This window comes from Schistocerca cancellata, chromosome 8 (assembly GCF_023864275.1).
Source record: "Schistocerca cancellata isolate TAMUIC-IGC-003103 chromosome 8, iqSchCanc2.1, whole genome shotgun sequence".
In the NCBI taxonomy this organism is placed as follows: Eukaryota; Metazoa; Arthropoda; class Insecta; order Orthoptera; family Acrididae; genus Schistocerca; species Schistocerca cancellata.
Genome location: NC_064633.1, coordinates 210,751,079 through 210,778,369, shown reverse-complemented (window position 1 = coordinate 210,778,369; position 27,291 = coordinate 210,751,079). Strand labels below are relative to the sequence as shown.

The 27,291-nt window shown below is 37.0% G+C and overlaps 1 protein-coding gene across 2 annotated transcripts in view; it reads right to left on the bottom strand.

Moving 5' to 3' along the window:
* Positions 1-1,673: 1,673 nt before the first annotated feature.
* LOC126094519 (dual specificity mitogen-activated protein kinase kinase dSOR1) overlaps positions 1,674-27,291 on the bottom strand; it is a 79,160-nt gene continuing 53,542 nt past the window's right edge. For both annotated transcript variants that reach the window (XM_049908935.1, XM_049908936.1), the window contains 6 exons: positions 22,807-22,919; positions 21,642-21,753; positions 21,367-21,543; positions 21,104-21,287; positions 13,629-13,810; positions 1,674-3,060 (listed from right to left, as the gene is read on the bottom strand). In XM_049908935.1, the coding sequence (XP_049764892.1) occupies positions 2,923-3,060; positions 13,629-13,810; positions 21,104-21,287; positions 21,367-21,543; positions 21,642-21,753; positions 22,807-22,919 (906 nt within the window). In that variant the 3' untranslated portion in view covers positions 1,674-2,922. The remainder of the gene's footprint in view (positions 3,061-13,628; positions 13,811-21,103; positions 21,288-21,366; positions 21,544-21,641; positions 21,754-22,806; positions 22,920-27,291) is intronic.

The window sequence follows — 27,291 nt, the reverse complement described above, 5'->3', positions numbered from 1 at the left end:
GTAAAGTAAACTGGTCATTCAGGGCCGGCCAGTTTATTGTACACAACATACCACGTCTGACTGCTGTATTTCCCCTGGAAGGTCAGTAGAATGTTTATGATCAGTGTTTTTTGATTTGGTTTTTAACATTACCTATGACAAGCAGACCACTTATGTCATGACTTTACACACAACTTGTCAATCTGAAGATGTTCAAGGAACAAAACCAGTTGTAACAAAATAAATGTATAACAATACAAGAGTTGGTTTTTATTAACCATTAATTAATGTGTCAGTTCAACAAAAGAAAATGGCTGATGTTAAGGTAACTAATGAAATTATACACTGCCTAGAGAAATGAACACAATAAATTGTATGCATATATGCCTTTAGCTTACTATCAGAAAATATCTTGAATGGTACACATTAATAACATCACTGCAGTAAGAGGGCATTACATAAAGGAAATTTATATTTCAACTAAATGAAATGTTGAGCAAAAATACCTGACACAATATAATATGAATATCAATCACTAACAGAGTATTAACAAATTGGGGGTGAATAGAACCTAAACTAAATAGATGCAAAGTGACATACATTATTCTCCAACTGGCTGTAACTATCTTGTTTATAAACTGGTGTGGATACTTCAACTGCATACAAAACATCTAAAACAGGGCTTGTCAATTATGCACTTGAGCAGCAACTGCTACATCAAAAGTAACAAACTTTACAATACATAACGGGTGAGCAAAAACATTCTTATAAAATGTAAAATATGTTTAACAACAAAACAAAGTGAGGGAAGGACCTATGTTGCAATTTAAACAGAGACTAATTTAGTTACAATTTCTTCGTTTTTTACATTTATTTCTAAACAATAGGACAATGGGTAATTGGGGGTAAGGGAGAAATCTTTTGATGTGCAGTGGAGTTCATCCAGGTGAGCAAGATCATGACAAAGAAAAAATTAAAACAGAGACAGTGGCAGCTGGTAGCTGTAAGATGAATCGTGCCTAGATAATTGGTAAAAGTATGGCATGCAGACAGCATGGGCCACAGTTCAAGTTCTGATTGGCACAAAGCTTTAATCTATCATGAAGTTTAAAGAGATAAAACAATGGGAAAAGGTTAATTATAATGACTGGATACAAATCTGAGCTATTGAATCATTATAAACTTTTACAGAACAATTTAACATACCAAGAGGATGAATATTTATACACTGATGTGTCATTAATGTATACTACAGTTGTAACATGTCTGCTAATGCTGAATGAAGAACTTACCAGATTAAATTATGAACTTCTCATACATTATGCTTCTTCATGACCATTTAATGTCTGCTACTAAGGGACTGCAATGGAACCAAATTAGTTTGTGATATATGTCTTTATGACACCTGTGATGGGACAGTCTACAAATATGTGACAGGAGAAAGGACTGAAGAGGCTCAGCAAAATCTTGTAGAATTTCTTTTGTTAACTCTAGAGGAACATAATGCCCAAAATTTAAATAAATCTACAGTTCCTGGTACTATTTACATATCATGGTAATATAATAAAATCGTTACTCTATACACACCTTCCTCCAAGACATTTTACTAACAGTTACTTCCCCTCGCCCTTTCATAATAAACATAGAAAAGAAAAGAGTGAAGCTTGAAACATAACAGCACAAAACAGTCATATTTTTTATAGGAAAATTTCATTTCCTTTGTTTTTATTATGGCAGTAAAGATAACAGGGAAATAACAAGATAGAGCAGTTCACCAGTTCCTTGTATTATTTTGTTGCCACTTCTTAACCAGCAGTCTTACACATTTACCAACTTCAAAATAAACACACAATTACAAGGACATCTGTAGCACATTATTCAACGTTTTTAACTACTTCTCTGGTGACTGTGTTCAAATTTAAGTTTTTAAAATAATACAATAGTTTCATTTTTTGCCTCAATTCCAATTTTAACTTCATTAAGACAACAATGATACGGAATCCCAATAAAATGATGTTCACCATTAACCAGTAACAGTTGCATCACAGTCATAAATTGGCATCTTTGCTGAGTTGTGACCATAAAGCCAGATTCTTTTTGCAGCATCCCAAAATATTTAAAAGACATTAAAAACTGTTTCCCAGGTACTCAGTGCAAGGGAATAAATGATAAACTATGGTCCAACATGTGCAATTGAGTTCCTCATTCTTTTACTGAAAAAAATAATTACAGAACTGAGTTTGAGATAGTATAAAAGCAATAGTGTTGTCAACTCCACCGCACGTCACAGCCACAATAATAATTAAATTAATTATCTTGGTGCAGGTTTTATTATCACTGCAATAATATCTGATGTATGTATGTACATATAGTTAAATTGAATTACACTTGCTTATTCTGTGAAACAACATAAATATACAGTGGTAAACAGTGCACAAACAGAAGTATCACATGCATAAATATACGCAGTATCTATGACAGTAATTGACAAAACTCTAATTAATGGAATGGTTTCTCACGCATATTAAAAGTATTAACACTAATAAAAATAAATTACTTTATATCAGTGAACTAAATAGTATTCAACAAATATACATCACAAGCAGACAACATGTTGTTATCTGTTTCTCTCAATATTGACCAAAACCTCTGCAGGTCAATACGTAAGGTAGATTTCGAGTCTTCAAGCTTAATATTATTTGGCATCTACATAATATTTTCCCTTGAAATGTAATCTCTGCTTTGAAGAGGTAAAGGCTGCGGGTCTCCCACAAATGATACAGAGTTTCACACAAAAAATTTGTTTAACTTCTACAGCAACGTACTTGTATGTTTATACATCTATATGTTTATAAAAAGACTTGCAGCTTATATTCATAGCATATTGATGTACAGGTAGGTCTACAATGAAGAAAAGGAAACAAAGCAAGTGATGAGATGCTCTCACTTGCCAGAAGCACCACCAAAATTTGGAGCAGCAGAATGTAATGGTGTGCTTGGAGGAACCAGATCCATAGTTTTACACACCCATCCAGCAATGTCAACATTCTCTGATTCAGCCTTACGTATCCATTCATGGTTCTGTGGAAAAAGACAAGGGTACACAATTACTTGGACTTCAAAAAAATTACACTGTTAAACCAAAGTGCAAATACAAAGATGCGTATCACACAACGGAAAGCTGTCCGGTGGCACTGTGGGCATGTGATATGGTAAGGAAACTAAACAAGTGGAACAGAGGCAAATAGGGAATCATCCTAGTGACAATATCAATATAGGCTGACTTGAGAGACTGTGACAAAGGGCAGATTGTTACGGCCAAGTGCTTGGGAACAAGCATCTCGCAAAAGCAGCAAAGCTGGTCAGCTGCTCACACGATACTGCTGTGACATCTATGGAAAGTATTTGAAAGACAGTGAAACCTCAAGTAGGCAACAAGTTGTTGAACACCGATGCCTCTAACATCTTGCCCACCCTGTAAAACAGGATGAGCAGTGATCCGTGGCAGATCTGCTGACAGTACAGTGCTGGTGGAGGCACAAGTGTTTCAGAGCACACTGTCCAACATGGGGCTCTGATAGAGATGACCCTACATGATCCTGCACTGATCCAATGACACCCTCAATTATATTGGCATAGGATCACAGAAACCGAATCGTGTATTGATGGAAATGTGTCAACTGGTTGGACAAATCACATTTTTAGTTCAAACAACTCAATGCTCATAACACACACTTTATCACAGACACAGGCCAATGGGGTGGGGTGGGGTGGGGTGGGGGGGGGGTGGGGGGGATGGATATCATGCAATTGAGGTAGTGAGTGATTATAATGTTCATGGTCATCAATGAAACAGGTAACAGCAGCAACAGCATTCTCATTTCATAATCAGGTAGGATTTTTTCACAAAAAATTTTACCACACTTTTAGAGAAACCTAGAGGAGAGATGGATTTCAAATATGAATAGTTAATTTTTCAGACAACACAAATCAATATAAATATATCTACATAAATATTCTAACATGCAAATAAGACCATGTGGAAAACATGTAATTTTGCACAATCAACTGTCTCCAACAACAAACAAAGCTCCATGCAGGAAGGAAATTACCACATACCAAAATGATACCTCAAAGGAAGAAATATGGCCACATAATCTGTTGTCTTACAGAATTATTTTCTGGATTAACATGATTAAGGTTCATACACAGAATTTACTCAACAAAAGTGAGCAAAAAGACTACCATGGGGGAAAAAAAAGACCTTGATCTTCAAAGATCTTTGAATTACCTCATTTCTCAGTACTCTTCAAGGATATTTGTGGCTAATAATAAAAATATATAGTACACATTAAACAGATATTCACTTAACCATAGTACACAAGAGAAAACAGAATTCCTTGAAGACTGCCTCACTGTATAGGGTTAATAATGGTGATATTTCTTCTAGTGAAGAGGTCTTCAAGATGATGTCTGCAGACGTAAGACAAGGAATTATGGATATTTGCTCATTAAAATGAAAAGAAAAGTTTTGCTAACCATTTATACAAATTAACTGACCATCTATGTTGTAGATGTAAAAAACATTATTACCAAGACAATTACGTTAAGTGTAAAGAACTAATTCTTCTTCTTATTATTTGAAAATTGTGAACCCACTGAGATAAATGTTTCACAGGCAGTGGTAAATATTAACTGAGCAACAAAAGATTTTTTTAGTTCATTTTGCTATGTTTGTTTACACTACATGCAAATGGCAGGTAAAGACATCTACTAAGTAATACTATTGTCTATACAATTATTGGTTATTTTGTCACCATAGACATAATTCAGTTAAAAAAATGTAAGTTTCTAGAAAGTCCTTTCTGCAGATGCACGCGCACGCACAGACACCAAAACTTCTTTACGTGTCACTCTTTAAAAGATTAGCTGAAAATATAGAAAGGTACACCAAAAACTGGTAAAGACCATGGCAAATATATGTATGTGGCTGGCTGACCACTATACAAAGAAGGGTGAGCCAGCAACTCTTCAGCACACTAAAACCTCCAACCTAATTTCCCAAACTATTTTCAACGACAATATCACCCTCTTCAGTGGGTTTTTATTTATTCTAAAACATGCAAAATTGGCATCGTTATAAGAATTAAAAAAATATTATTACATGTGTACTGTTTGGATCTAAATATTTTATTCTTATTTACTTTAAGTCACAACACTGTCTCTATATTAGTTGCCTTTATTTCCAGCTTATTTTCTGTATTTTGTTGCAGTTTCTTCGGCTCACAGCATGTTATCTGCAATTGCATGAGTGGCTGTTGAAACAAATATGAAAAATTGAACTTATACTACTGGGAATCATGGTAATGGTGTAGATACAGTTTTGGTGTGCACTAGGTTGTTACGTAATTTGTCGTGCACTCACATTAATTAGTTGGCTAGCAGTTCCTTTTAAACACAGAAAAACATAACTTTTACATCCTGCTCATAATTCAAAAATTACATCATCTCACAATTCGTGTGTGCCGTGAGAATGTGAGAAGATTTTGAAAACTGTAGCGGGAGTTCTGACGAGTGTGTTTCTTATTTATACCTCTGTATGTGATGGAGGAGTGAGCTGTGTAAATCAGCTTCAAAATTAGTGGAGCAGTGGGTTCCATTACCAGGTGTTCCACAAAAGTGGAATGTGTGCTGTCACTCTTCAGAGCTCTCGTCCGGTCTGTGTACCTAGTCCGAAAGTTTCTGCTTCTTTGTCCTATGTATTGGGCTGGACAGGAGCTACATGTGAGTTGGTATATTCCTGCACTGCTGAATTTGCCTGAGGTTTTTTGTCTGAACTTAGCCTTCCCCGAACTGTGTTGTTTGTTATAAATGTTATTTTTCAATAGGTTTCCATTTCTAAGTGCTATTACATTATTGTATATTACTGTGTATCATCTGTTCTGTTGCATTGTCTGTGGTGAGAGGAAATAACTGAAATTTGGTATTCTCAGCACTCTTGACAGTGTGGATCTCCGAATACTGAATTCCTTAGCAATTTCTGAAATGGAATGTCTCACGCATCTACCTCCAACTACCATTCCATGTTCGAAGTCTGTTAATTCCTACTGTGTGGTCATAATCACATCAGAAACCATCTCATACGAATCACCTGAGTACAAATGATAGCTTCATCAATAAACTGCCCTTTTGCACCTTGTGTATGCGAAAGTATTGCAATGTGTATATATACATATAGCTATACTGTGACTTTAAGTCACCTCAAAGTATACAGATGTAATGTCACGAGATAACAGTTTTGTTGTTGAGGGATCCTGATATTCTTAATTTTCTCTATTATGCCTCCCATGTTTTTGAGGCTTCTGCCATTTATGTATGTGTATATTTTCTGTAGTAATGTGTGCATGTGTCTCCCTAGCAAGTAAGATGGGGTTTTTCTGAGGCTTTTAGATCTCTAGAATGCTTGTTAAGAGTGGAGCTTTAGAATTCTTTTCATGTCTTTCTTTTTGTCTGAGTCGATTGAAGGTAGGGGGTGTGTGTGTGTGTGTGATGCTTCTAAAGAGTGTCTTTATGTTCCACTGGTACCTCTTGTGTTGGTCACTGGTTTATTTTATATTATTTTATTTTGGCACTTCACCTGTTTTCTCAATGTATTCTGCCTCTGTTATTAAGACCAGAGTGCTTCCTTTGTCCACCTTGGTTATGAATGCATTATGTTGTTTTAGTTTATGATTTTCTCATCAGATTTTTCTATTTGTACTTATGGATGGTTTGTTCTTTCTGATTATCTGCTTCATTTCATCTGCCAGTAGATCTCTTGTTAGACATGAGCTGAAATCTGATGTGTTAGTTCTTAAAGTAAATAAGATATTATAAAACTATTCACAGAATACGATATTTGGAAACAAACAGTACACATGTAATGAAGTTTTGTGTTTATAACGCTGTTAATTTTCCACATTTCAGAATAACAAAAAACTCAATGATGATGGCTATATTGTCACAGAGACCAGTTTGGGAAAGAAAAGAAATAAAACAAGGTGGACCCACAGTCCCATGTTCTTATTCAACTTACCATTAGCTAAAACAGAGGGCAAGCCTCACTTACACGAGCTTCTACTCTCTGGCCTGAAAAATGCACTGTAAAACATGGTGTATGGCAAGCTGTACATCACAGGCATCACAGACTGGGGGATCTTCTTGCCAGAGTGCATAGCCATGCATTAAGAGACAGTGTCCTATTAGGAGGCAGGTCAGGTTGGCCTCATCCTGTAGGAGTGATTGGTGTAAGGCATGCCAAAGCCAGATATTTGTCTTCACTGACCACAGCTTACTGCCCCTCAGGCATTGCCACTCTTCCTCCCACAGATACATAGTTCTTTGACTCAACAGTAGACGGCAGCTTTCAGGGGCATGTTACTTTAAGCCCTGCTATACATGCTAGCTCATTTACCCGCAATCCCACATGCCCTGGTACTCAGCACAATGATACCTGTTCCTCCTGCCGTTGGAGAAGAAGTTAATTTCATAATTTTCTCTACTAGATACATTTGTTGCAATGCTTGTACAGCACTAAGGAAACTGGATCAGATAAACAACTTTTTCTTCTAACATATCTCATTTGCTCCATTGCCTTCAGGACTGTGTACAGTTCACAGCACTGCAGACTGTTAACTGGCCAGGGAGTCAACATTGTAAGACACAGTCAGGGAAGATAACAAAGCATCCAAGTTATCCCTTGTTTTCAGCCAGCTGTATACAAATCAGTAAAATTACTGTGCTTACCGAAAGTGTTATATAACCAGACTTCAAAACTACATTTGAGTGCACTGTTTCTTTAACATGGTCAGTTCTATAATAATTCTGGGTCTCTTAAGCCAAGAGGGATTTTCACTCCAAAGTTCTAAAAGTAAATCCTTTCCATGTATCCTAAAAGGTCTTGCTTCTCACCAATGGATGTTACAGACTCATTCAAAAGGAAAGCAAGCAATGAAATGGTATGCAGCTGAGAGGGGAGACAAATACATCTTGTACACCTGCTACTAAATGAGGAGTCACCACCCGGAGTGAAGTAGCAACTCACCCACCTCGATACATAGCCTGGGAATGGGGTGGTCCTCAATGCACCCATGATCAGCCCCATTCCCTCTGGTGGATGACATCCAATATTTTTAATTTTAAGTACCTTACCATAACACCACACATCCAAGATCAAGGCAGGAACCTACAAAGAGTTGATGAAACTGAAGAAAATAAGTTCTGTCTGCTCTCCAAGCCCTGTGACTAACACATTTGAAAATATTACCTGCTCCGAGTCTTCTTGCCTTCAGATTTTTCAGGTGTGGGAGCCAAGCAAATTTTTCATCAAAAGTGAGGTTCAAAACACTCAACATTTTTTTAAAGTTTAAAATAGAGTCCCTCACTCTCGGTTCAGGCAAATTAAAAATAGAAAGCAAATGGTTAAAAAGAACAAATAAATACTTCTCAGTTAAAAAAGAAAAATCACTTCCATCTGCCCATTTCTCCAACCTCCTGATTGGCACGTGTTACTTGCAATGCTGGAAGATGAGCTTCCAACAGAGAAGTCTCTCACGAACAGGGAAAACTGGATAGGGTTCCTCACCTTGAATGTAGTAGTGTTAATAGTAATTCCAAACACTGTCATTCTTAAGACACAACAGTGAGGACCACTGTTCTTTTGTTCAAAATGATCAGACAAGATATTGCAGACTCTATATTTAAAATAATGAAGAGAAAGAAAGGACCACATGAAACTTGGCAGTTACTATAGCAAAATGTTATACCAATGCCTGGGCTATGTTCCTTAGGTTCATATGGAGGCTTCCATTTCTCATTACATCAGGAATGGGGCTCTTCTCACCTATCACGGAAATTACAATGAACTTCCATACAACTGCACAGTTGGTGCAATGGTTTACAGTATTCAGGAACTATTGCCAATACATTTGTTTACTCTGCTTTTTTAATTTGGCAGGATTTGGCCTTCACTTCACAAAAGACTGTGGGGTTCTCTGCTGTTGGTTGATATTTGAACCTACGTAGGGCTACACACATCTCTCCGATAGCTGAGACACACTTGCCAGTCCACCAGGAGACAGGCTGTCTTTGAGGTTGGCCTGAAGACTGTGGAATTGTTGCTTCAGTGGCATTGTGAATTGCCTTTGTGATTTGACCCATCCAGTCCTGGACACTGTCACAACACTCAAAACAACAACCTGTTCAGCTTACTGAGCACCTATTGTGATGGTATACTTCTGGGTACTGCTCTGTCTGTCAAGTGAATCCAGATCAGGAAATGATCACTAGAATGCAAGTTGCCAACAACTTTCCAATGTGCAGTGTTTGTGAGGTCTTGATATCATATCAAAAGACTGATGGCAGCGAACGGCCCTATGACAGTAGTGAAATGTGAACTCAGCCCAATGTTTGTAAGGCAAAGATCCTCTGTCAATGAGAGTTCTTCAACAGCTCTATCCTGGGGAAAAATTGCATGGAGACCCATAGCACACTGTGTGGATTCACATCCACACATAAGAGGAATGGGTAATGGAGCTGTGTGATGAGGTTTTGAGGACATAATCCTGATCGACTGCTGACGGGGCATATACAGAGGACAAATAGCAAAATATTGCTAGTATACTGTGACAGCAATTACTTGCATCTTGGTGGTAAGGGGGAAAACAGAAGGGTGGTACGTATCATATAAAACAGAGACACCCACAAATTCTATACATGTGAAGTGGTTTCTTATGTGTACTGAGCACTGTCACCTTGCTGCACACTTCCCCCACTACCAAGTCATGCTGTCTGAACACCAGGAGGGGGAGGGGGGGGGGAAGAGGGGAAACTGCAAACACGCCATGTATAGATGGCAATGCACTCGCACAAGGAACACTGAACAAACTGCACACAGCTTGGTTTTGTATTTCTTTGTATCAAAAACAAAACAAATTTTCAATATTATTTAATTATTTTTGGTGGGCAGAAGACATCATAAACTTTTCATCTGCTACATACTGTCAGCACATGTACAGAAGCAGTAAATTTCACATATTTTCATCATTCAGTTTTCCATGTAATCAGAACCATAATCGAAAAAAGCCTTCCACACACATACATTGATCAGAATATTGTATAATGTTTGCAACCTCATTACAGACACAAGGAAACTCTTCCCAAACAACTTCTGGACAGTTAAAACATAAAAGAATTTGTCTTTTAAATAGGAATTACACTGCAGATTGATCAGTTCTCCCTGTATGTGTACAGGAGTGCTTTCAATTGAAGAGGCCAAGTATCTCGAAAATAGCTCAAAAAGTATGGAAGACTGGGAGCATCCTTAAAATGTTTAGAAGACTATACTTGTAATTTTTTCAATAGCATCAGTGAGCTTAGGAAAATTGACAGTGTATTTTGTCCGAATTTGTCCCTTCCATAACAAGATTTCCTTTTTAAATGCATCCTCATCAAACCAGAAATATGTTGTCTCTCACCTTGCAGCAGTTTACTGTGGCAGTGTGCAGTTAACATTCCAGGTCTACAATCAATTCCAGATGTTCTAACTTTCATTCCTGCCTTCCTTCTTCCTCCAGAAATTCATCAACAATAGCGGGTTGTAAACCAAAAAATCATTCCAAGCATGCCCCTTGACTTAACCAATGTACTTTGCAGTGATGTATATAGTCTCCATAATCTTCGTTCAGTTCCATCAAAAACTGTCACAACTGACTGTAATAATGTGTACCCCCAGTTTCACCACATGCTCTATGCTAGCAAACATAGCGTGAAGTGCATCTTGACATACAGAACAATGAATCCTGCACAAACTGTCTGTCAATCATTTTAATTTTTTGCTCTTTCATCATCAGTTAGCTGTTGAAAATTCTTTCTGCATGATGTGGTAATGTTCCATAAAAAATTTGTTGCACCAGTCAATTATGTGACCGCATAGTAGATAGTGAGAATTTTCATCCTTCTCTTGTGCAATTTGCATTACTTTCAAAGGATTGTGATGATAAATTGCTAGACATCAACTACGAGTGGTGCCATAAGCCCAGTGATGGGAGTAGTACCACTGATTGATGACACATGCACGAAGTACGGTGTGGTGGCCTATATTGAATAATGGTTTGCAGTCTTGGCACCACTTTTCAGAGGACTCAACAACAACAACAACAACAACAGCAGCAGCAGCGGTGGCAGCTTCTCTCCTGAAGATGACAGAAAGATGGATTTTATATATATATATATATAGTTATAATAGAAGGAAACATTCCATGACGGAAAAATATACCTAAAAACAAAGATGATGTGACTTACCAAATGAAAGTGCTGGCAGGTCGACAGACACACAAACGAACACAAACATACACACAAAATTCAAGCTTTCGCAACAAACTGTTGCCTCATCAGGAAAGAGGGAAGGAGAGGGAAAGACGAAAGGATGTGGTTTTTAAGGGAGAGGGTAAGGAGTCATTCCAGTCCCGGGAGCGGAAAGACTTACCTTATGGGGAAAAAAGAACGGGTATACACTCGCACACACACACATATCCATCCACACATATACAGACACAAGCAGACATATTTCAAATATATATGTCTGCTTGTGTCTGTATATGTGTGGATGGATATGTGTGTGTGTGCGAGTGTATACCCGTTCTTTTTTCCCCATAAGGTAAGTCTTTCCGCTCCCGGGACTGGAATGACTCCTTACCCTCTCCCTTAAAAACCACATCCTTTCGTCTTTCCCTCTCCTTCCCTCTTTCCTGATGAGGCAACAGTTTGTTGCGAAAGCTTGAATTTTGTGTGTATGTTTGTGTTCGTTTGTGTGTCTGTCGACCTGCCAGCACTTTCATTTGGTAAGTCACATCATCTTTGTTTTTAGGTATATATATATATATATATATATATATATATATATATATATATATATATAGTTATGTTGACTAAAGGATACGGCAGGAAACCAAGTATAAAAAAGAATAATCAAAGTAGAAGTAATATTTGCAGAATATTTTAATTTTATGAAGACATGGATGATAAAAGATATCATGCAGGGCCGAAACAGTGTAGACAATGCAGAAGTCTAATGAACGTTACTGTGAGTAAATAAAGAAGGAACAAAGACTACTTATTTTAGCCTCAAGAGGAACAAATGAGTTGAAGAGGTGTATGGAAGACTTTCAAACTCCAATTTCATTTGAATTTATTTGTACATTAGATACAATGTTAATAAATCTGTCTTTTTTTGTATCGCCATTAGGTTTCAACTGTGGGCTCAAGAAACTGGATGAAACTTTTTTTCATGTTCTGAAATAAAGCAAGAAAACAAAAAAAGGCAATTCTACAAAAGTAATTAAGAAATCAGCACACCACTAGACTTCTTAGGAATATAGTCTCCCAGTAACTGATACATAACTGACATTAAAATTAGTAGCATGGTGCAGCATAATGATTCATAATGTCCAAAGGAAACTGGTCGTACTAACTTATTGACATTTGAAACTGAGCAACACTGTCATAGTCTCAAACACATGTAACATTCCAGAAGAAGTAGTTCTTCCTTGAAGGGAACTTGTATTGAACAACTGTTCCTCAGGTGTCAATAACAGAAGGAACTAGCAAGCACAGAGAGAAACTAAAGTCTAAAAATATTCCATATTATAATAACTGGGTCTGCATTTTTGTTGAAAGCAATACTTCAACATTTTTCAAACTATCTCCTTCATTTATGTTTCAAACACTAAAAAATGATGCTAAAAGAACAGAGTTATCTCAAAAGCTAGTGTGATGGTATTATCTTTTCAGTTGTGCATTTATAGATGAGTAGTTCCTGCCCCCCTTTTTTTTTTTTGTAATCAAACAATCTGGATTTTGAAAAAGGTTTAGAAAGCTGGCCACCATTACCTTCAGGAGGCAAAATACTTAGTAATAATGACAGACGCTTACACAAGTTTTTTAAAAAGTCCTAGCTTTTGGAGTTATTAGTTCCTTCCTCACAGAGGAATTAGGGAATAGGTTGGGGAAGACTGAAAAGGAAAGCAAGGCACTCAAGACCCCAGGATGAGAGAGAGTAGTTAGGGTAAGGGGCGACAAATATGAAAGGGGAGGCAACAGAGACTGAACAGGCATTTCCTACAGGGATATAAGTAATTTGCTCTTTCTTTTTAACCTCCCCAAATTCATCCCTCTTTCCTGTCTGAAGAAAAAAGTTATGATTCTAAAAGCTAGGGGAGTTCATTTTACTTTTACATATGTCTGTCAATAATGCTAAGTATTTCACCTCTTCATGTAAATATTGGCCAGCAATTCTGTCTCATAATTTTAATTTATAGCAGTTTTAAAACTCTTTACTAATGAAGACTGCTTATACAGAAGACTTCATTAGTAATAATTTGGTTACATGACAGCTGTGGAAAGTTAAGGACTTAGTACCTATACCTAAAAAGACAGTGATACAATATTTTTAAATTTCTCTCTGAAAACAGTAGATCAGCGATTTACATGGAGCTATGATTATTTCAACAGGAATTACAAAAATGTAGTTGATTAAACTGACAACAACACATATAGAACCTAATATACTATTTTGCTAAGAGTAATAAGATACTGTTCTACTTAGCTCTCACCATAAGTGTCTTGAGATCTGCTCTTTCTGACGGATTCTTTTTCAAACAGCTGTCAACGAAGTCTTTGAAGGCATCAGAGAATATCCCTGATGGTAACTTTGGAGGTGGCTCATTCACAATGTAATCGAGAAGTTCAAATATTGCCATCGGACGAGGGCCATTGGTGCCTTGCTGGAAGTTGCCTGTTAGGATACAAGCAGGGCAAATTAACATACCTTTTGATGTATTCTAAATGTTCAGAATTACAGAAGGTAAGATAGGTTACATGTAAAAAACAAAGCAATATCATGAAGATCAATTTCTTAAGATAAAATTTATAAAAGCTATGTGCCTGAAGAAATTGTGAAAAAGTAAAAAGAAAAGTGAAATAGTGTTCTCAGATGTACTGTAGGCATAATTCCTGATTACGCCAGGAACAATTTACCATTACAAGGTGGTTCATATTTCATCTGTAATAACAACTCTGGGGCATTTTTGAAAACTTTCAAGACTGTTAGCCACAATAATTCTTAACTGTTTGAGAATATAGAAAATGTAAGAACTGGAAAACACGTTCCAAGCTATTTTTCTCCAAAAACTCCAAACAAGTTTGTAGAAATTTTGGGAAATAAGGTACAATCTGAAATAATGAGCAAGGTATAATATACTTCTCTATTATGTTTGACTGCACTATGGATAAGGCACATGTAGAAAAGATGATTTAAATCATTATGTAGTTCTACACTAAGTATGGGGAGTGTTCTGTAGAAGAAAGTTTTGCTGACTTCATCATAAGTCATCAAAAAATCAGAAGGGGATTACCAAAAGAAAAACTTCAGAAGCTGAGTAGTGACAGCCTGGACATTCACAATGGTCATGGAAAAGGCTTTGATAGTGGCTCAAACTTAGCAGGAAAATATGAATGTGTAAAGATACATACATTAAATAATAATAATAATAATAATAATAGTAATAATAACAACAACAATTCCAAGTAGTTCAATGGCCTCCTGCAATATCCCTAACCTACCCCATTTAACTAACCAAGTGAAAAAAACGTACAGTATAGAATCTAGACCACATGTTGTTTCTAGTGATTCCTCACACTTTTGAGCGGCGAGAGCCAGGTTAAAGCAAAGACTGAAAACTCTGTTATCCAACTGAGATTTGATTCTGCAACTACACTGTTTCCAGACATAGATCACCAGGCCCAACATGTACATAGATACCAGAATGAGATTTTCACTCTGCAGCGGAGTGTGCGCTGATATGAAACTTCCTGGCAGATTAAAACTGTGTGCTCGACCGAGACTCGAACTCAGGACCTTTGCCTTTCGCGGTCAAGTGCTCTACCATCTGAGCTTCGGTAGCTCAGATGGTAGAGCACTTGACCGCGAAAGGCAAAGGTCCCGAGTTCGAGTCTCGGTCGAGCACACAGTTTTCATCTGCCAGGAAGTTTCATATCAGCGCACACTCCACTGCAGAGTGAAAATCTCATTCTGGAAACATCCCCCAGGCTGTGGCTAAGCCATGTCTCCGCAATATCCTTTCTTTCAGGAGTGCTAGTTCTGCAGGTTCGCAGGAGAGCTTCTGTCAAGTTTGGAAGGTAGGAGACGAGGTACTGGCAGAAGTAAAGCTGTGAGTACCGGGCGTGAGTCGTGCTTCGGTAGCTCAGACGGTAGAGCACTTGCCCGCGAAAGGCAAAGGTCCCGAGTTCGAGTCACGGTCGGGCACACAGTTTTAGTCTGCCAGGAAGTTTCATGTACATAGATAGTTCATCTACTTGTGTTGGTGAGTGAATTTAGGATGACTAATTATTCTGAAACTTTATCAATAATTTAAAAATAAATCCAGCACAATATTTAAAATTTTAATACTAATTTCAGAGTAGCATATAAAGAAAGTTTACGGATAAAAAAAATGTGGTCACAAATTTGCTTTATGAAATTTGGAAGAACCACACACACTATTACTTTTGCACTAAAAACTGTCTGATCACCCTGTATTTTACCACGATGACCATGAATCCTGTTTATCAGGAGTCCTTTGGGAAATTTATATATCTGGCTACTCTGGTTAATGCTTATTTTTCCATTTAAAATTTCTGTGAGACGCAATTCTGAAACTGCCACGCTATATTTCTCCAATTCATCTGATTTACATTTGTGCACACACAGCATTTTCACACTAACAATTCTTAGGGTCTCAGCTGTATGAGACAATAAACAGATCTGCAATCTACAAAACAAGTTCGTAAGATAATATACAGACACTTGTAACAATGACTTCCTACTCAACCACTTGACTGTTATCAACAATTGTTTCTGCAGTCACTGTCTCACATTCTTGCTGCATTCATTAAGTTAGATTCGCACTGGAGTCATGGCTGTTTGTTCATGAATCATTCACTAAAAAAAGATTAACTTTCGTTTTTGCTCCAGGTGTCATTATGAAGATCGAGATACACAAGTTGTTTTATGCCAGTCACACAAATACAAGTTTTAGCTAATTAAAAAAGTTAAAAGTACATCCTTCCAAAAACAATTAGTATTCAGACAGAGGCTCAGAATACTGTATATTTAGCCATTGCTGAAAACTAAGAACTTTCAAACAGTAAATATAACAACCAAAATAAAAGAACTTTTGCCATTAATGTGTAGTTATTTAACATAAAATGTTTTTTGAACTCTTCTGTCAGCTTCAACTCATTTGGTGAGTATCACAATATATGACATATATGGTCATATCTTTTGATTGCATTGACTTAAATGCTTAAATTTTTGCACCCCCAAGGGACCACAACTTGTTACCTCAAACCTTTTGCTGAGAAAATGGATTTTTAGCAAACAGATAGACAGACAGACCGAAAGCAATAAATAAAAAAATATTCATTTGGTGTAACTACACACTGACAATGTTTGCATTTTTTGCTTTACTTATATTGTGAAACCTAGCTTCTTGTCACATTTAATAATTCTGGGCCAATGGCATATATCCTATTGGTTTTGATGAAGGAGTTTGCGAGAATCAAAATATGTGACACGAATGGCCACAACCAGCCTTACTAACTGTGCCTTATGCAGGACACAATCTAAATCTTGTCGGCCTGCATGCTGTAAAAGTGTCATTTATAATGACCCATTTTTTTTAAAAAAATGTTTTGTAGCCAAACCCAAATACAGGGAGTCTCAGTCAAACCTCCTGATTTCAAGGACCCAGGAGAGAAAAACCACAGTAGATATGACAATGAAAAATGCATCACATTGTAGAGCATCTCAAAGAATTTACATTCTCACATCAGAAGTACCAAGTATCATCGTCAGAGTGCGGCATGGTCGCATGAAGTGAAAATGGTGACTCCATAGCAGCACGCACACGCAGTAATGTGGTTTGCAGAAACAAAATCACCAATTACTGTGCAAAGAAATTATCGTCGTTTGTATGAATGTGATCCACCTGATACGAAAAAAAATTAAGGAATGGTATAGGAAGTTTCTGGCAACAGGAAGTGTTCTGAAATATTCTGGTGGTGCACGTTATGGAGTTTCGGAAGAGACATGGGAGGACATCAGACAAACATTTCTCAGAAGCCCACATAAGTCAATTCATCAAGCATCTAAGCAACTTGATGTACCTCAATCAATACTGCATTGTGTAGTTCACCAGCATCTTCGTACGAGTGCTTACTAAGTGCAAATTCTGCAACATCTGAAGCTGAACAACAAACCACGCCGACAACAATTTGTTGCGGATATGCTGCAGTGTATTGATGTGGATGCCAGCTTCCTGGAAAGATGTTTATCATCAGATGAGGCACCCTTTCATCTATCACGAAGGGTTAATAGGCATAATGTTTAGATTTGGGGTCTGCAAAATCTGCACATTGTCATTGAACATGTTCATGATAGCCCTAAACTAAACGTCTGGTGCAGGCTAATGCACAACAGGATTGTTGGACCGTTCTTCTTTGCGGAACAAACAGTGAATGGGTCAGTGCATCTGGACATGTATCTGAGGGTACACAAACTGCTCTAACAAGCCTTGCAACCCAGCATCATTTTTCAACAAGACAGAGCTCCGCCACATTGGTCAACAGCTGTTCGCAAGTTCCTGGATAGGAACTCTCTCAATCGTTGGATCAGACGCGGAGGACCCATTGCCTGGCCACCACATTCACCCGACATTACGCCGCTTGATTTTTTCATATGGGGATTCGTGAAGGACCATGTGGAACCAAAGTGGACGATATTCCTATGTTGCGACATCGTATCACAAATGCGATTGCAACAATAACAGAGAAAATGTTACAAAGAAATTGTCAAGCAATTTAATATAGACTCTTATATTCTTCGTGCTACAAATGGTTTGCAAGTAGAGGTGTATTGATGATAAATAAAGAAATTCTTTAAGATGGTCTACAATGTGGTGGATTTTTCATTGCCGTATCTACTGTGTTTTTTTCCTGGGTCTTTGAAATCAGGGGGGTTTGAGTGGGACACCCTGTATGTTTGTGATTCTACAGTGGAAGTGCTCTTTCGTACTTTTTGCCAAACTTTTCAAGAATGTTTTAAATAGCAGAAAAATGTAAAGTTGGCAATTACATACATAAATTTTTCATTTCATAAATACTTCGGCATTCCATATTGATGAAAAATAAGGGGTTACAGTTTGTTTAAATTTCTTCTGGTGAATTTCTTTTCTATCTGGTGTTCTAGGTCATAAATACATTTGAGATTTGTTATGTCTACATCAAAATTTAGCAGAAGTACAAAGGTGTTTACAAAACTTAGATGGTGAAATGTGCAGTCAAATTTTAACTGTGCTGTTGACTCCATCTTAACACCTCAAAAACAGACACACTTCACATTTCACAAAAAGTGTCAAGAGTATGTGGAATTATGTTTTTCATATTAACAGAATCTTCTGTCGGTTCTTAGTAGAACAACATTATAATAATAAATGAAAAGCACCAGTTTGCTTTTGTTCTACAATATTATTTTTATTGCTAACCGGTTTTCGGCTTACAAGGCCATCTTCAGGCATTTACTGAGTATTATCACCAAAGAAGTTAAATGTTAGCAGACAACATTGGAAGAGAAGTAACACATCTAGAGCGAAGTAGAAACATACAGTGAGTAACATCTTTGCAATGAAATAGTAAAAACTGAACAGTACATAAATAACAATGGAGTTGACAGGAAAACCTTTAGCACAAAATTACAATAGCATGCCTACATAACAGTTTCTATTGATAAACAAAACTATTGAAATAAGATAAAATTAGTACTAGACAAGGCTGCATCAAGAGGTATGAAACATGGAGAGTGATACACAACCAATTAAAAAAGAAGAGACAGTTGTCAATGTAAATACAGAATACACGAGGAACTTAAGCCATATCAATACGATAAACAGAAATTAATAAATGCAGGAAAATTGAGGTGTTTGAGGGAACCTACAGTTTGAGAGTGTCGTGGTACTGCATTTTAACATTAACATTATAATCAAAGCAGTGGCTGTATACCAGTTTACATTAAATAAATGAGCAAAGTAAAATATGAACATTATTTGATGAGACAACTACAAGGGGAGTTAAACATGGACAGTAATACAAGTACAAGTTAAAAGCAAACCCTTAACTATTGAAACTACAGCATATGTGGAATACAAAGACAACTGCAACAAAGAATTGCTGGCCTTGTAAGCCGAAAACCGGTTAGCAATAAAAATAATATTGTAGAACAAAAGCAAACTGGTGCTTTTCATTTATTAATTATATTTTTATTTAAATTGTTTAGGCTTTGCTATTAGTTCACAACATAGTTACCACTTCAGAAATTGCTACACATTCCACACTCCACTTGATGATGTCTCACTGCTTATCAAAGTTAATCCTCTCTCTCTCTCTCTCTCTAAAATAATATGCCAAAAATTCCTATGCAGTTCATACTTTTGTCATAATAGGCACCACATACGTGACAAATTTGAAGGTAGTTTGTATATTAACCAGAATAGGCACTACCATAGTTCATGTTTACGGTTGCCAGATTTCCTTTCATTCAGACTAAGTTATAGCCCAACAGAACACTCTGTTCAATAATAAAACTATGAAGAACACTACTCAGAGTACAATTATAGTTAGATTGGCAGGGATGAGATGCAAATCGGTAGACACATGAATTGGCCAAACTTTTAACGACTTCTACTGATTCAGAACTAGATAGCCCAGACCTCAAGGAAGTGTACTGAATAATTTTTGTAAACACTTTTTGAATGAAAACGACTAACCAACATCTATGACACAGCTGATAAACTTGACTTCGTGCCTGAATGAATGCTCAAAGCAAGGAAATGAAAAGTAAAATTATAATAATGTTCTGCGGCTAACTCATATTTGAAGAAGAAAGTCTTCACTGCTCAAAAACTTGCTGTAAGAATAATATGTGGTGCTCAGTCATTATCATCTTTAACACATCTGTTTGCCGAGCTGGGCATCTTGACTAGTATTTTGATATATATTTATTCAGTTTGTTATAAATAATCCACTACAGTTCCAAAGGAATAACAATAGGCACAATTATAATACCGGAAGAAAAAATGTCATCCATTACTCCACATTAAGGTTGCCTGTAGCACAAAAATGGGTGCACAATGCTGCAATTAAATTTTTGATCACTTACCCAATGATATAAAATCTCTGATAAAAAGCAAAGTAGAATTTGAAAACAAACTGAAAAAGTTTCTCCTTGACAACTCCCATAACCCACAGAAGAAAATCTATTATTGTAAAGTGTAAAATGTAGTGGGTAGGAAATACTAGCTCACGTCTGTTTACTTAATAATAACATTAATAACATCCTTGTAAATGTACAGCATGTAGTCATATTTATAAATTCATTTCTGATGTAAATATAAAATGACTCATTCCACATCATTATAATCTATCATGCAAATGACACATGGAACATGAAAATCACTAGTAAATACAGATTTCCCCAAAACAGAGATTTTTCTCAACTTTTAATCATTGACCTTTTACTTTCAGTTTTAATTTATAATTCATGCACCATTAACCATTTATGACAAGTAAATGAAGTGTTCTTATTTATGAATCTTACTAAAAACCTATGTATAATTGCTTCAACAAATAATATGGAAGAGATACTGTTTTACTTTCAGTTTTTCGATGGTTTATACAATTAGTAATTTAGTTACTACAGTGATGCATTTAATTTGTTGTGTGCAATATTTTTCATAAACATAGTTCATTTAAGTTATGGTTTTCAATAGTGCTGCATTTTTATTAAATCTACTAACAAAATCATAAAATTGCTAAATCTGTGAAAGACAAAAAAAAGTCAAGTTTTATAGGGAAAAGCAATCAGCTTTAGCAGTTCTGTCACGAGTATACGACCATCTTAGAAATTCTTTTACTAATGTTGTAACTAAGATTAGTTGATTTCTGTTATCAAATGTAAAGAGTACAGTAAACTCACTGTGGGTGGGAGACTGTGGAGGTGCATCACCATTCTCAATTCTTTTTGGTCCAAAGATAGCGGCAAGTGTTTTAGCATCTGGTGGTGGAATAGGATACATTCCTATTGCCATCTCTACCAATGACAAACCCAATGACCAGATATCACTTTGGACTGAGTAATGTGTTCCTTGAAGACGTTCAGGCTGTTCAACACAAGAAATGCATTAAAAGTAAGAAAAAAACTGCCAGTGACACAGCCAGCACAACCATGTTGAAGCTTACCGACATGTAGCTCCTTGTTCCTACAAATGAATTGGCCATAGAATCTATTAACTGACCAGACACTCCAAAGTCACATATCTTAATCTCTCCACCACTGTTTACAAGGATATTACTTGGTTTCACATCTCTGTGCATTATGGCATGCTTGTCTCTCAAATAGCTCAATCCTTTTAACACCTGAAATTTCAATCAGAGACAATTCATTGTTCAACATCTGATAATATACAGAAATATTTATGCCAAATGGAAGCACATAACACTTTGTGAACACTCACAGCAGACGTAATTTTTCCAAGAATGGGTTCTGGGATCTTGCCTGCTTTCTTCAATATCAAATCCAGTGAACCACCATCCATGTACTCCATACAAATACTAATCTCGCCATCACTATAAAATGAAAGGCACATGAATGTACACAGTTTTGTCCACTGTAATGATAGTTTCAAAAAAAGTTAAATGAAATACAATTACGCTAGCACAAAATAGGTCCAAAACAGAATTGCCAGCATATACACTCTAAGACAAAAGAAACAATGCACCACAAAGGAATTATCTGAGTGGGACAGAAATCAGTAGATGTGATGTACATGTACAAACAGACAAATGATTACAATTTCAGAAAAATTGGATGATTTATTCAAGAGAGATTCACAAATTGAGCAAGTCAATAGTGCATTGGTCCACCTCTGGCCCATATGCAAGCAGTTACTTGCCTTGACGTTGATTTGTAGAGTTGCTGGATGTCCTCCTGAGGGATATCGTGCAAAATTCTGTCCAATTGGCATGTCAGACGGTCAAAACCCCAAGCTGGCCGAGGTTTCTACTCGTAATGATCCATACTTTAGGTTCTCTTACCGTGTTTGGGCAGCATTGTACTGCTGAAATTTAAGCACCGGATGGATTGCTATAATGGGCAACAAAATGGGGTGTATAATATTGTTGACGCACCACTGTGCTGTAAGGATGCCGCAGATATAAGCTAATGGGACCTACTATGAAAAGAAAAGGCAACCCAGACCCATTGCTCATGGCTGTCAGGCTGTCATCCAAAAACTCTATAACTCAGTGCAAAGCAGAACAACTGTTTTCGTAAGGGCCACAGATGGACCAATGTTTTTGACCAATGTTTTCTCGACTTGCTCAATTTGTGAAGCTCTTTCTCTTGAATAAATCATCCAATTTTTCTGAAATTTTAGTCATTTTTTTGTCTGTGCATGTAAATCACATTCACCAATTTTCATCCTATTCAAATAATTCCTTCACGGTGTGTCACCTCCCCCCCCCCTCTCTCTCTCTCTCTATCTCTCTCTCTCTCTCTCTCTCTCTCTCTCTCTCTCTCTCTCTCTCTTTCCTTTTGTCTTAAGAGTGTATTATGGTCATGATGTATCAAGAACATGCAAAACATGTCACAGTCATATAACTTGATAAACACCACAGTACCTGTAAAATGCTCCATAAAACCCAACAATGTGAGCAAAATTGCACTCGTGGAGAACCTTCAGCTCTCTAATAATTTGCTTCTTAATAGCAGGTTTCACTTCAAGATGAATTAGCTGCAAAAGAAAATGTAATGCCAGAATCTGTATATTTAACATGAAATGATGAGTACACAAAATGCTTGTTTAATTGCAATGAACATATTTTTTAACACAATATAATTTTTATGAACAATAGTAACCAATCCTGCAGAAGTCACATTCACAATAAGAAAACTGTACACTTTAGTGGATCGGTTATAAATCAAACACACATCCTTTCAAAATGGAGCAACTAATAAATTAGTGATGTGGTGAAGAATAGTAAAGTACTGTTGTGACATATGAGACATGTACATCATTCTTTCATATACAATACCACAAACATTGCAAAAGAAACAGGGACAAACTTACTACCTCCAGTTGTATCTAAACTTCCACAGTATTTGTAAAATTCCTTGGGGTTCAGCTGGATAACAAGCTAAAATGAAGTCAACATATTATGTAGAGTTGACAACAAGGCATCTTGTAGAAGATTCTTCAGGAACCTTAGGAATCTATCACTGATGTGCCAATACACTTACTCCATACTGGTTTTTGTGCTTATTAGTAACAAGAGTGACTTTAGGAAAAAGTGTGAAATTCACAACAACAATACTAGAGGTAAAAACAGTTTCCATGTAGGTTATACATCTCCATCAATGATCCAGAATGGGGGTTTGGTGTAAAAGTGCATAACAGTTTGCTGCTAGACATCAGGCAATGTTCCCAGGCAGCGAACAATAAAATGAGTGGAGAAGCCTTTAGTTGTGATATTAATTCAAGGCTTGTTTTCTAAGTACCATTTTGAAATAATATAAAAATTCACTGACTCTTCTTAACAATTTTATTTTTACATGAAAGCCTGTATTTTTAACTAGTTTTTTTACATAATTCTCACCAATATTAAGGCACTTATTGTATCATACAACCAGATTTTTGAAAACCATTCTTGCAGGAATCTGATACCTGATGTGATTTGGCAACAATTGCACCTCTTAACAGTTTAAGAAACTCACCACGTAATGTCAAAATCATAAAGCATCTGTTCTCTCTCATGTTTTCATCAACCTCCTCATGCCCATTTGTATGGCCATCTACAAAAGGTCTCACCCACTTCTGTACTATCCTATTGCTCACAATGTTTTCTCCATACAATTCACTAATCTGAAGATGCATCTCAACCCCTTTCACACCTTTAGCACATAATACATAGTCAGAGGGATTATCAGAGGAAGCATTTCAAATCTTACAAACCAACAAAAAATGCTGAATATTGGTGGGAATTGCGTAGAAAAGTAGATTACAGTACAGGCTTTCACGTAAAAACAAAATTGCTAAGAAAAGTCTACTTGTTTTATTTCAAACCAATACTTAATTAAAAAACACGCCTCATTATTTTTAACAATGTTTAAAGATTTCTCTCTCAGTTTTATTTTTTATTTTTATTTTTTTTCTACATAAATGAGGATTCTTACAGACTAATATATCACACTCTGACATCCTAGTTGTGGTAGTAGATGAACACATGTGTGTCTTCTAGCACTAGAGGACACATTATTATTGTGAAAAAGTACTTGTTGTCCTTGTTTTATTTATTAATCACAAATATGGTACATCATGTTCTAAATGAAATTCTGTATTCTTAAAGTTATAACATCAGTAAAGATCAGAGCCAGACCAGATGTTTTCAACCAAGAAGAAAGTGACAATGACACAAAAGATACAACTTTAATTAATTAAATTTAAGTCCAACTGTCTTTATGCAGAATAGGATTCCAGAGCATTCAGCAACAAGGGACACGAGACTCAGATATTCGTAAACAAAGTAAAAGGGTAACACACACTAATGTTAATATTACACAGATTTTTAACTTTTCCAGTATACAGACAGTTGGTACTGTTCTCTGAAACCAATAAAGCTATATGAATGATTAGAAGCTACCTTTGTTTTAACAGTTGTTGCTTCTCAAGAAATTCAGAGTGATCTAGAAATCGATCTCATAGTTAACAATTTGAGTAGATTAGCACCACTGTCATTGATTGTTAATAAACTTGAGTACCCTGCTGTGGTTACAACTGCCTGTTAATGTATAACTTTATTTGTTCTACATCCCTGAAGAGCCCCCCCCCCCCTTTCATACTATGCTGTATGGAACACAATATATGAATAAATCAGTGTCATTATGTAAATAAAATCTTCAAGACACTGAGGTTGAATAATAATCCAGTTTCATCTGACAATGCGAAAAACTGAAAATACCTGCAAATCTGAAGGAAATTATACCTTACCAGTTGTTATTCCAAGAAATTACCTTACCATCTAGCTTCGACCATTAACTGCTTGACAAGTAGCAATGTGAATTGTAAAAGTACCACTATTCTTATGGTGTGTACTCTCACAAGTAACTAAACTACCAATAGCTATAGGTGTATAGAATATCATTAGGCATCATACCAATCAATGATTCCGATGCACAACTACAGGAAGGGTTAGTGAAATATTGGTGCATTTGTGTATGGTCTTACCACGAGTGCCCAAAAGTATACAGCAGATTCAAATTATCATAGGCACAAAGCTTTTCACATGTCATTGTGTTAAGAATGTACAATGAGCATTTCCATTATATAATTTCAGCAATCTTTGCTAGCGGTATCACTGGTGATCTAGTGTAATTTGTGGTTGTTTTGTAATATTTTGCGTATCTATCAATTTTCTTTATTAATGATTTCAATAAAGCTTTTGGTGTATTTTTTGTGACTTAGGACAATTTGCTCATGAAGTATTTTTAGAGTCTGCAGCAAGGGCGTACCCAGGATCTGAACTAGGTGGGGCGGGGGGGGGGGGGGGGGGGGGGGGGGGCGGCAGGCAGGTCATACAAGTCTCAGGAAACAAGGACTCGAGACAACATACAGCACTTCTTACTAAATAAAACAGTAAACCAGTGAAAAAACTGCTTTTAATAAACATTTTAAATACAAGAATCCACTTGTACAATCCGAGAAAACATGCAGCATCTCTAATTAAATAAAACAGTAAACTAGTGAAAAACTGCAAATATCTACGCCCCCCCCCCCTGTCCCTCGCTGGGTATGCCCATGGTCTGCAGTCTTCAGACAACTGAAACCACACTACAAGCAGCAGCACCAGTGCATGATGGGGAGTGGGGACTAGGTGGGGATGAGAAGGAGGCTGGGGTGGGGAGGGGGAGGGATAGTACGGTGGGGGTGGCAGATAGTGAAGTACTGCAGTTTAGATGGAGGTCAGGAGAGAAGTTGGGGGGGGGGCAGAAAGGAGATAAATAAAAAGAAATTAAAAGACTGGGTGTGGCACTGAAATGATGGCTGTGTAGTGCTGGAATGGGAACAGGGAGGGGGCTGAATGGGTGAGGACAGTGACTAACGAAGGTTGACGCCTGGCCAGAGGTTACACCGGGCCATCAAACCAGATATTAAGTAAGACCACCAGTGAAATCAAATTACTGAAATACAGCATGATACACAAAACTGATTATAACCATACAATATTGTTGGTACACATTGGTCAAATGAGCTGTCATATAATTACTGTTCTGCAGAAAAGGAAGACAATCTTAAAATTATGTCAGATAACAAGTCAAGGTATCACAGAATCAAATGGGTAAAAAGACAAGACCTAGTAGAAATCTTTGGATAACACAAGAGATATTGAATTTAACTGATGAAAGGACAAAATTTTAAAAATGTAGCAAATGAAGCACGCAACAGGGAATACAAACGTCTAAAAAACGAGGTTGATAAGAAGTGCAATCTGGCTAAGAAGGAATGGCTAGAAGGCAAATGTAAGGATTTAGAAGCAATATCACTGGGGGAAAGATAGATATCACCTATAGGAAAATAAAGAGACCTTTAGGGAAAAAGAGATGAAGTTGTAGATGATGTGTTGGCAGAAGAGCCAACACCGTGTTGCTAGAGGAGGCCGAAATGCACGCGTTAAGCTCACGCAGACTGGCGTGAGGTCTGGAACAGTTATGGGAATTGAGTCTAATAAATAAAGTACGAAGCTCTTGGAATACTTAACTTTAATCCATAATTGGAGAACATCGGTCTGACAGTACAGTCTTTATAATCTCAATATAAACTGGTAATGGCGCCTTGCTAGGTCGTAGCAATTGACGTTGCTGAAGGCTATGCTAACTATCGTCTCGGCAAATGAGAGCGTATTTGTCAGTGTAGCATCGCTAGCAAAGTCGGCTGTACAACTGGGGCGAGTGCTAGGACGTCTCACTAGACCTGCCGTGTGATGGCGCTCGGTCTGCAATCACCGACAGTGGCGACACGCGGGTCCGTCGTATACTAGCGGACCGCGGCCGATTTAACGCTACCACCTAGCAAGTGTGGTGTCTGGCGGTGACACCACAGTAGGAATATC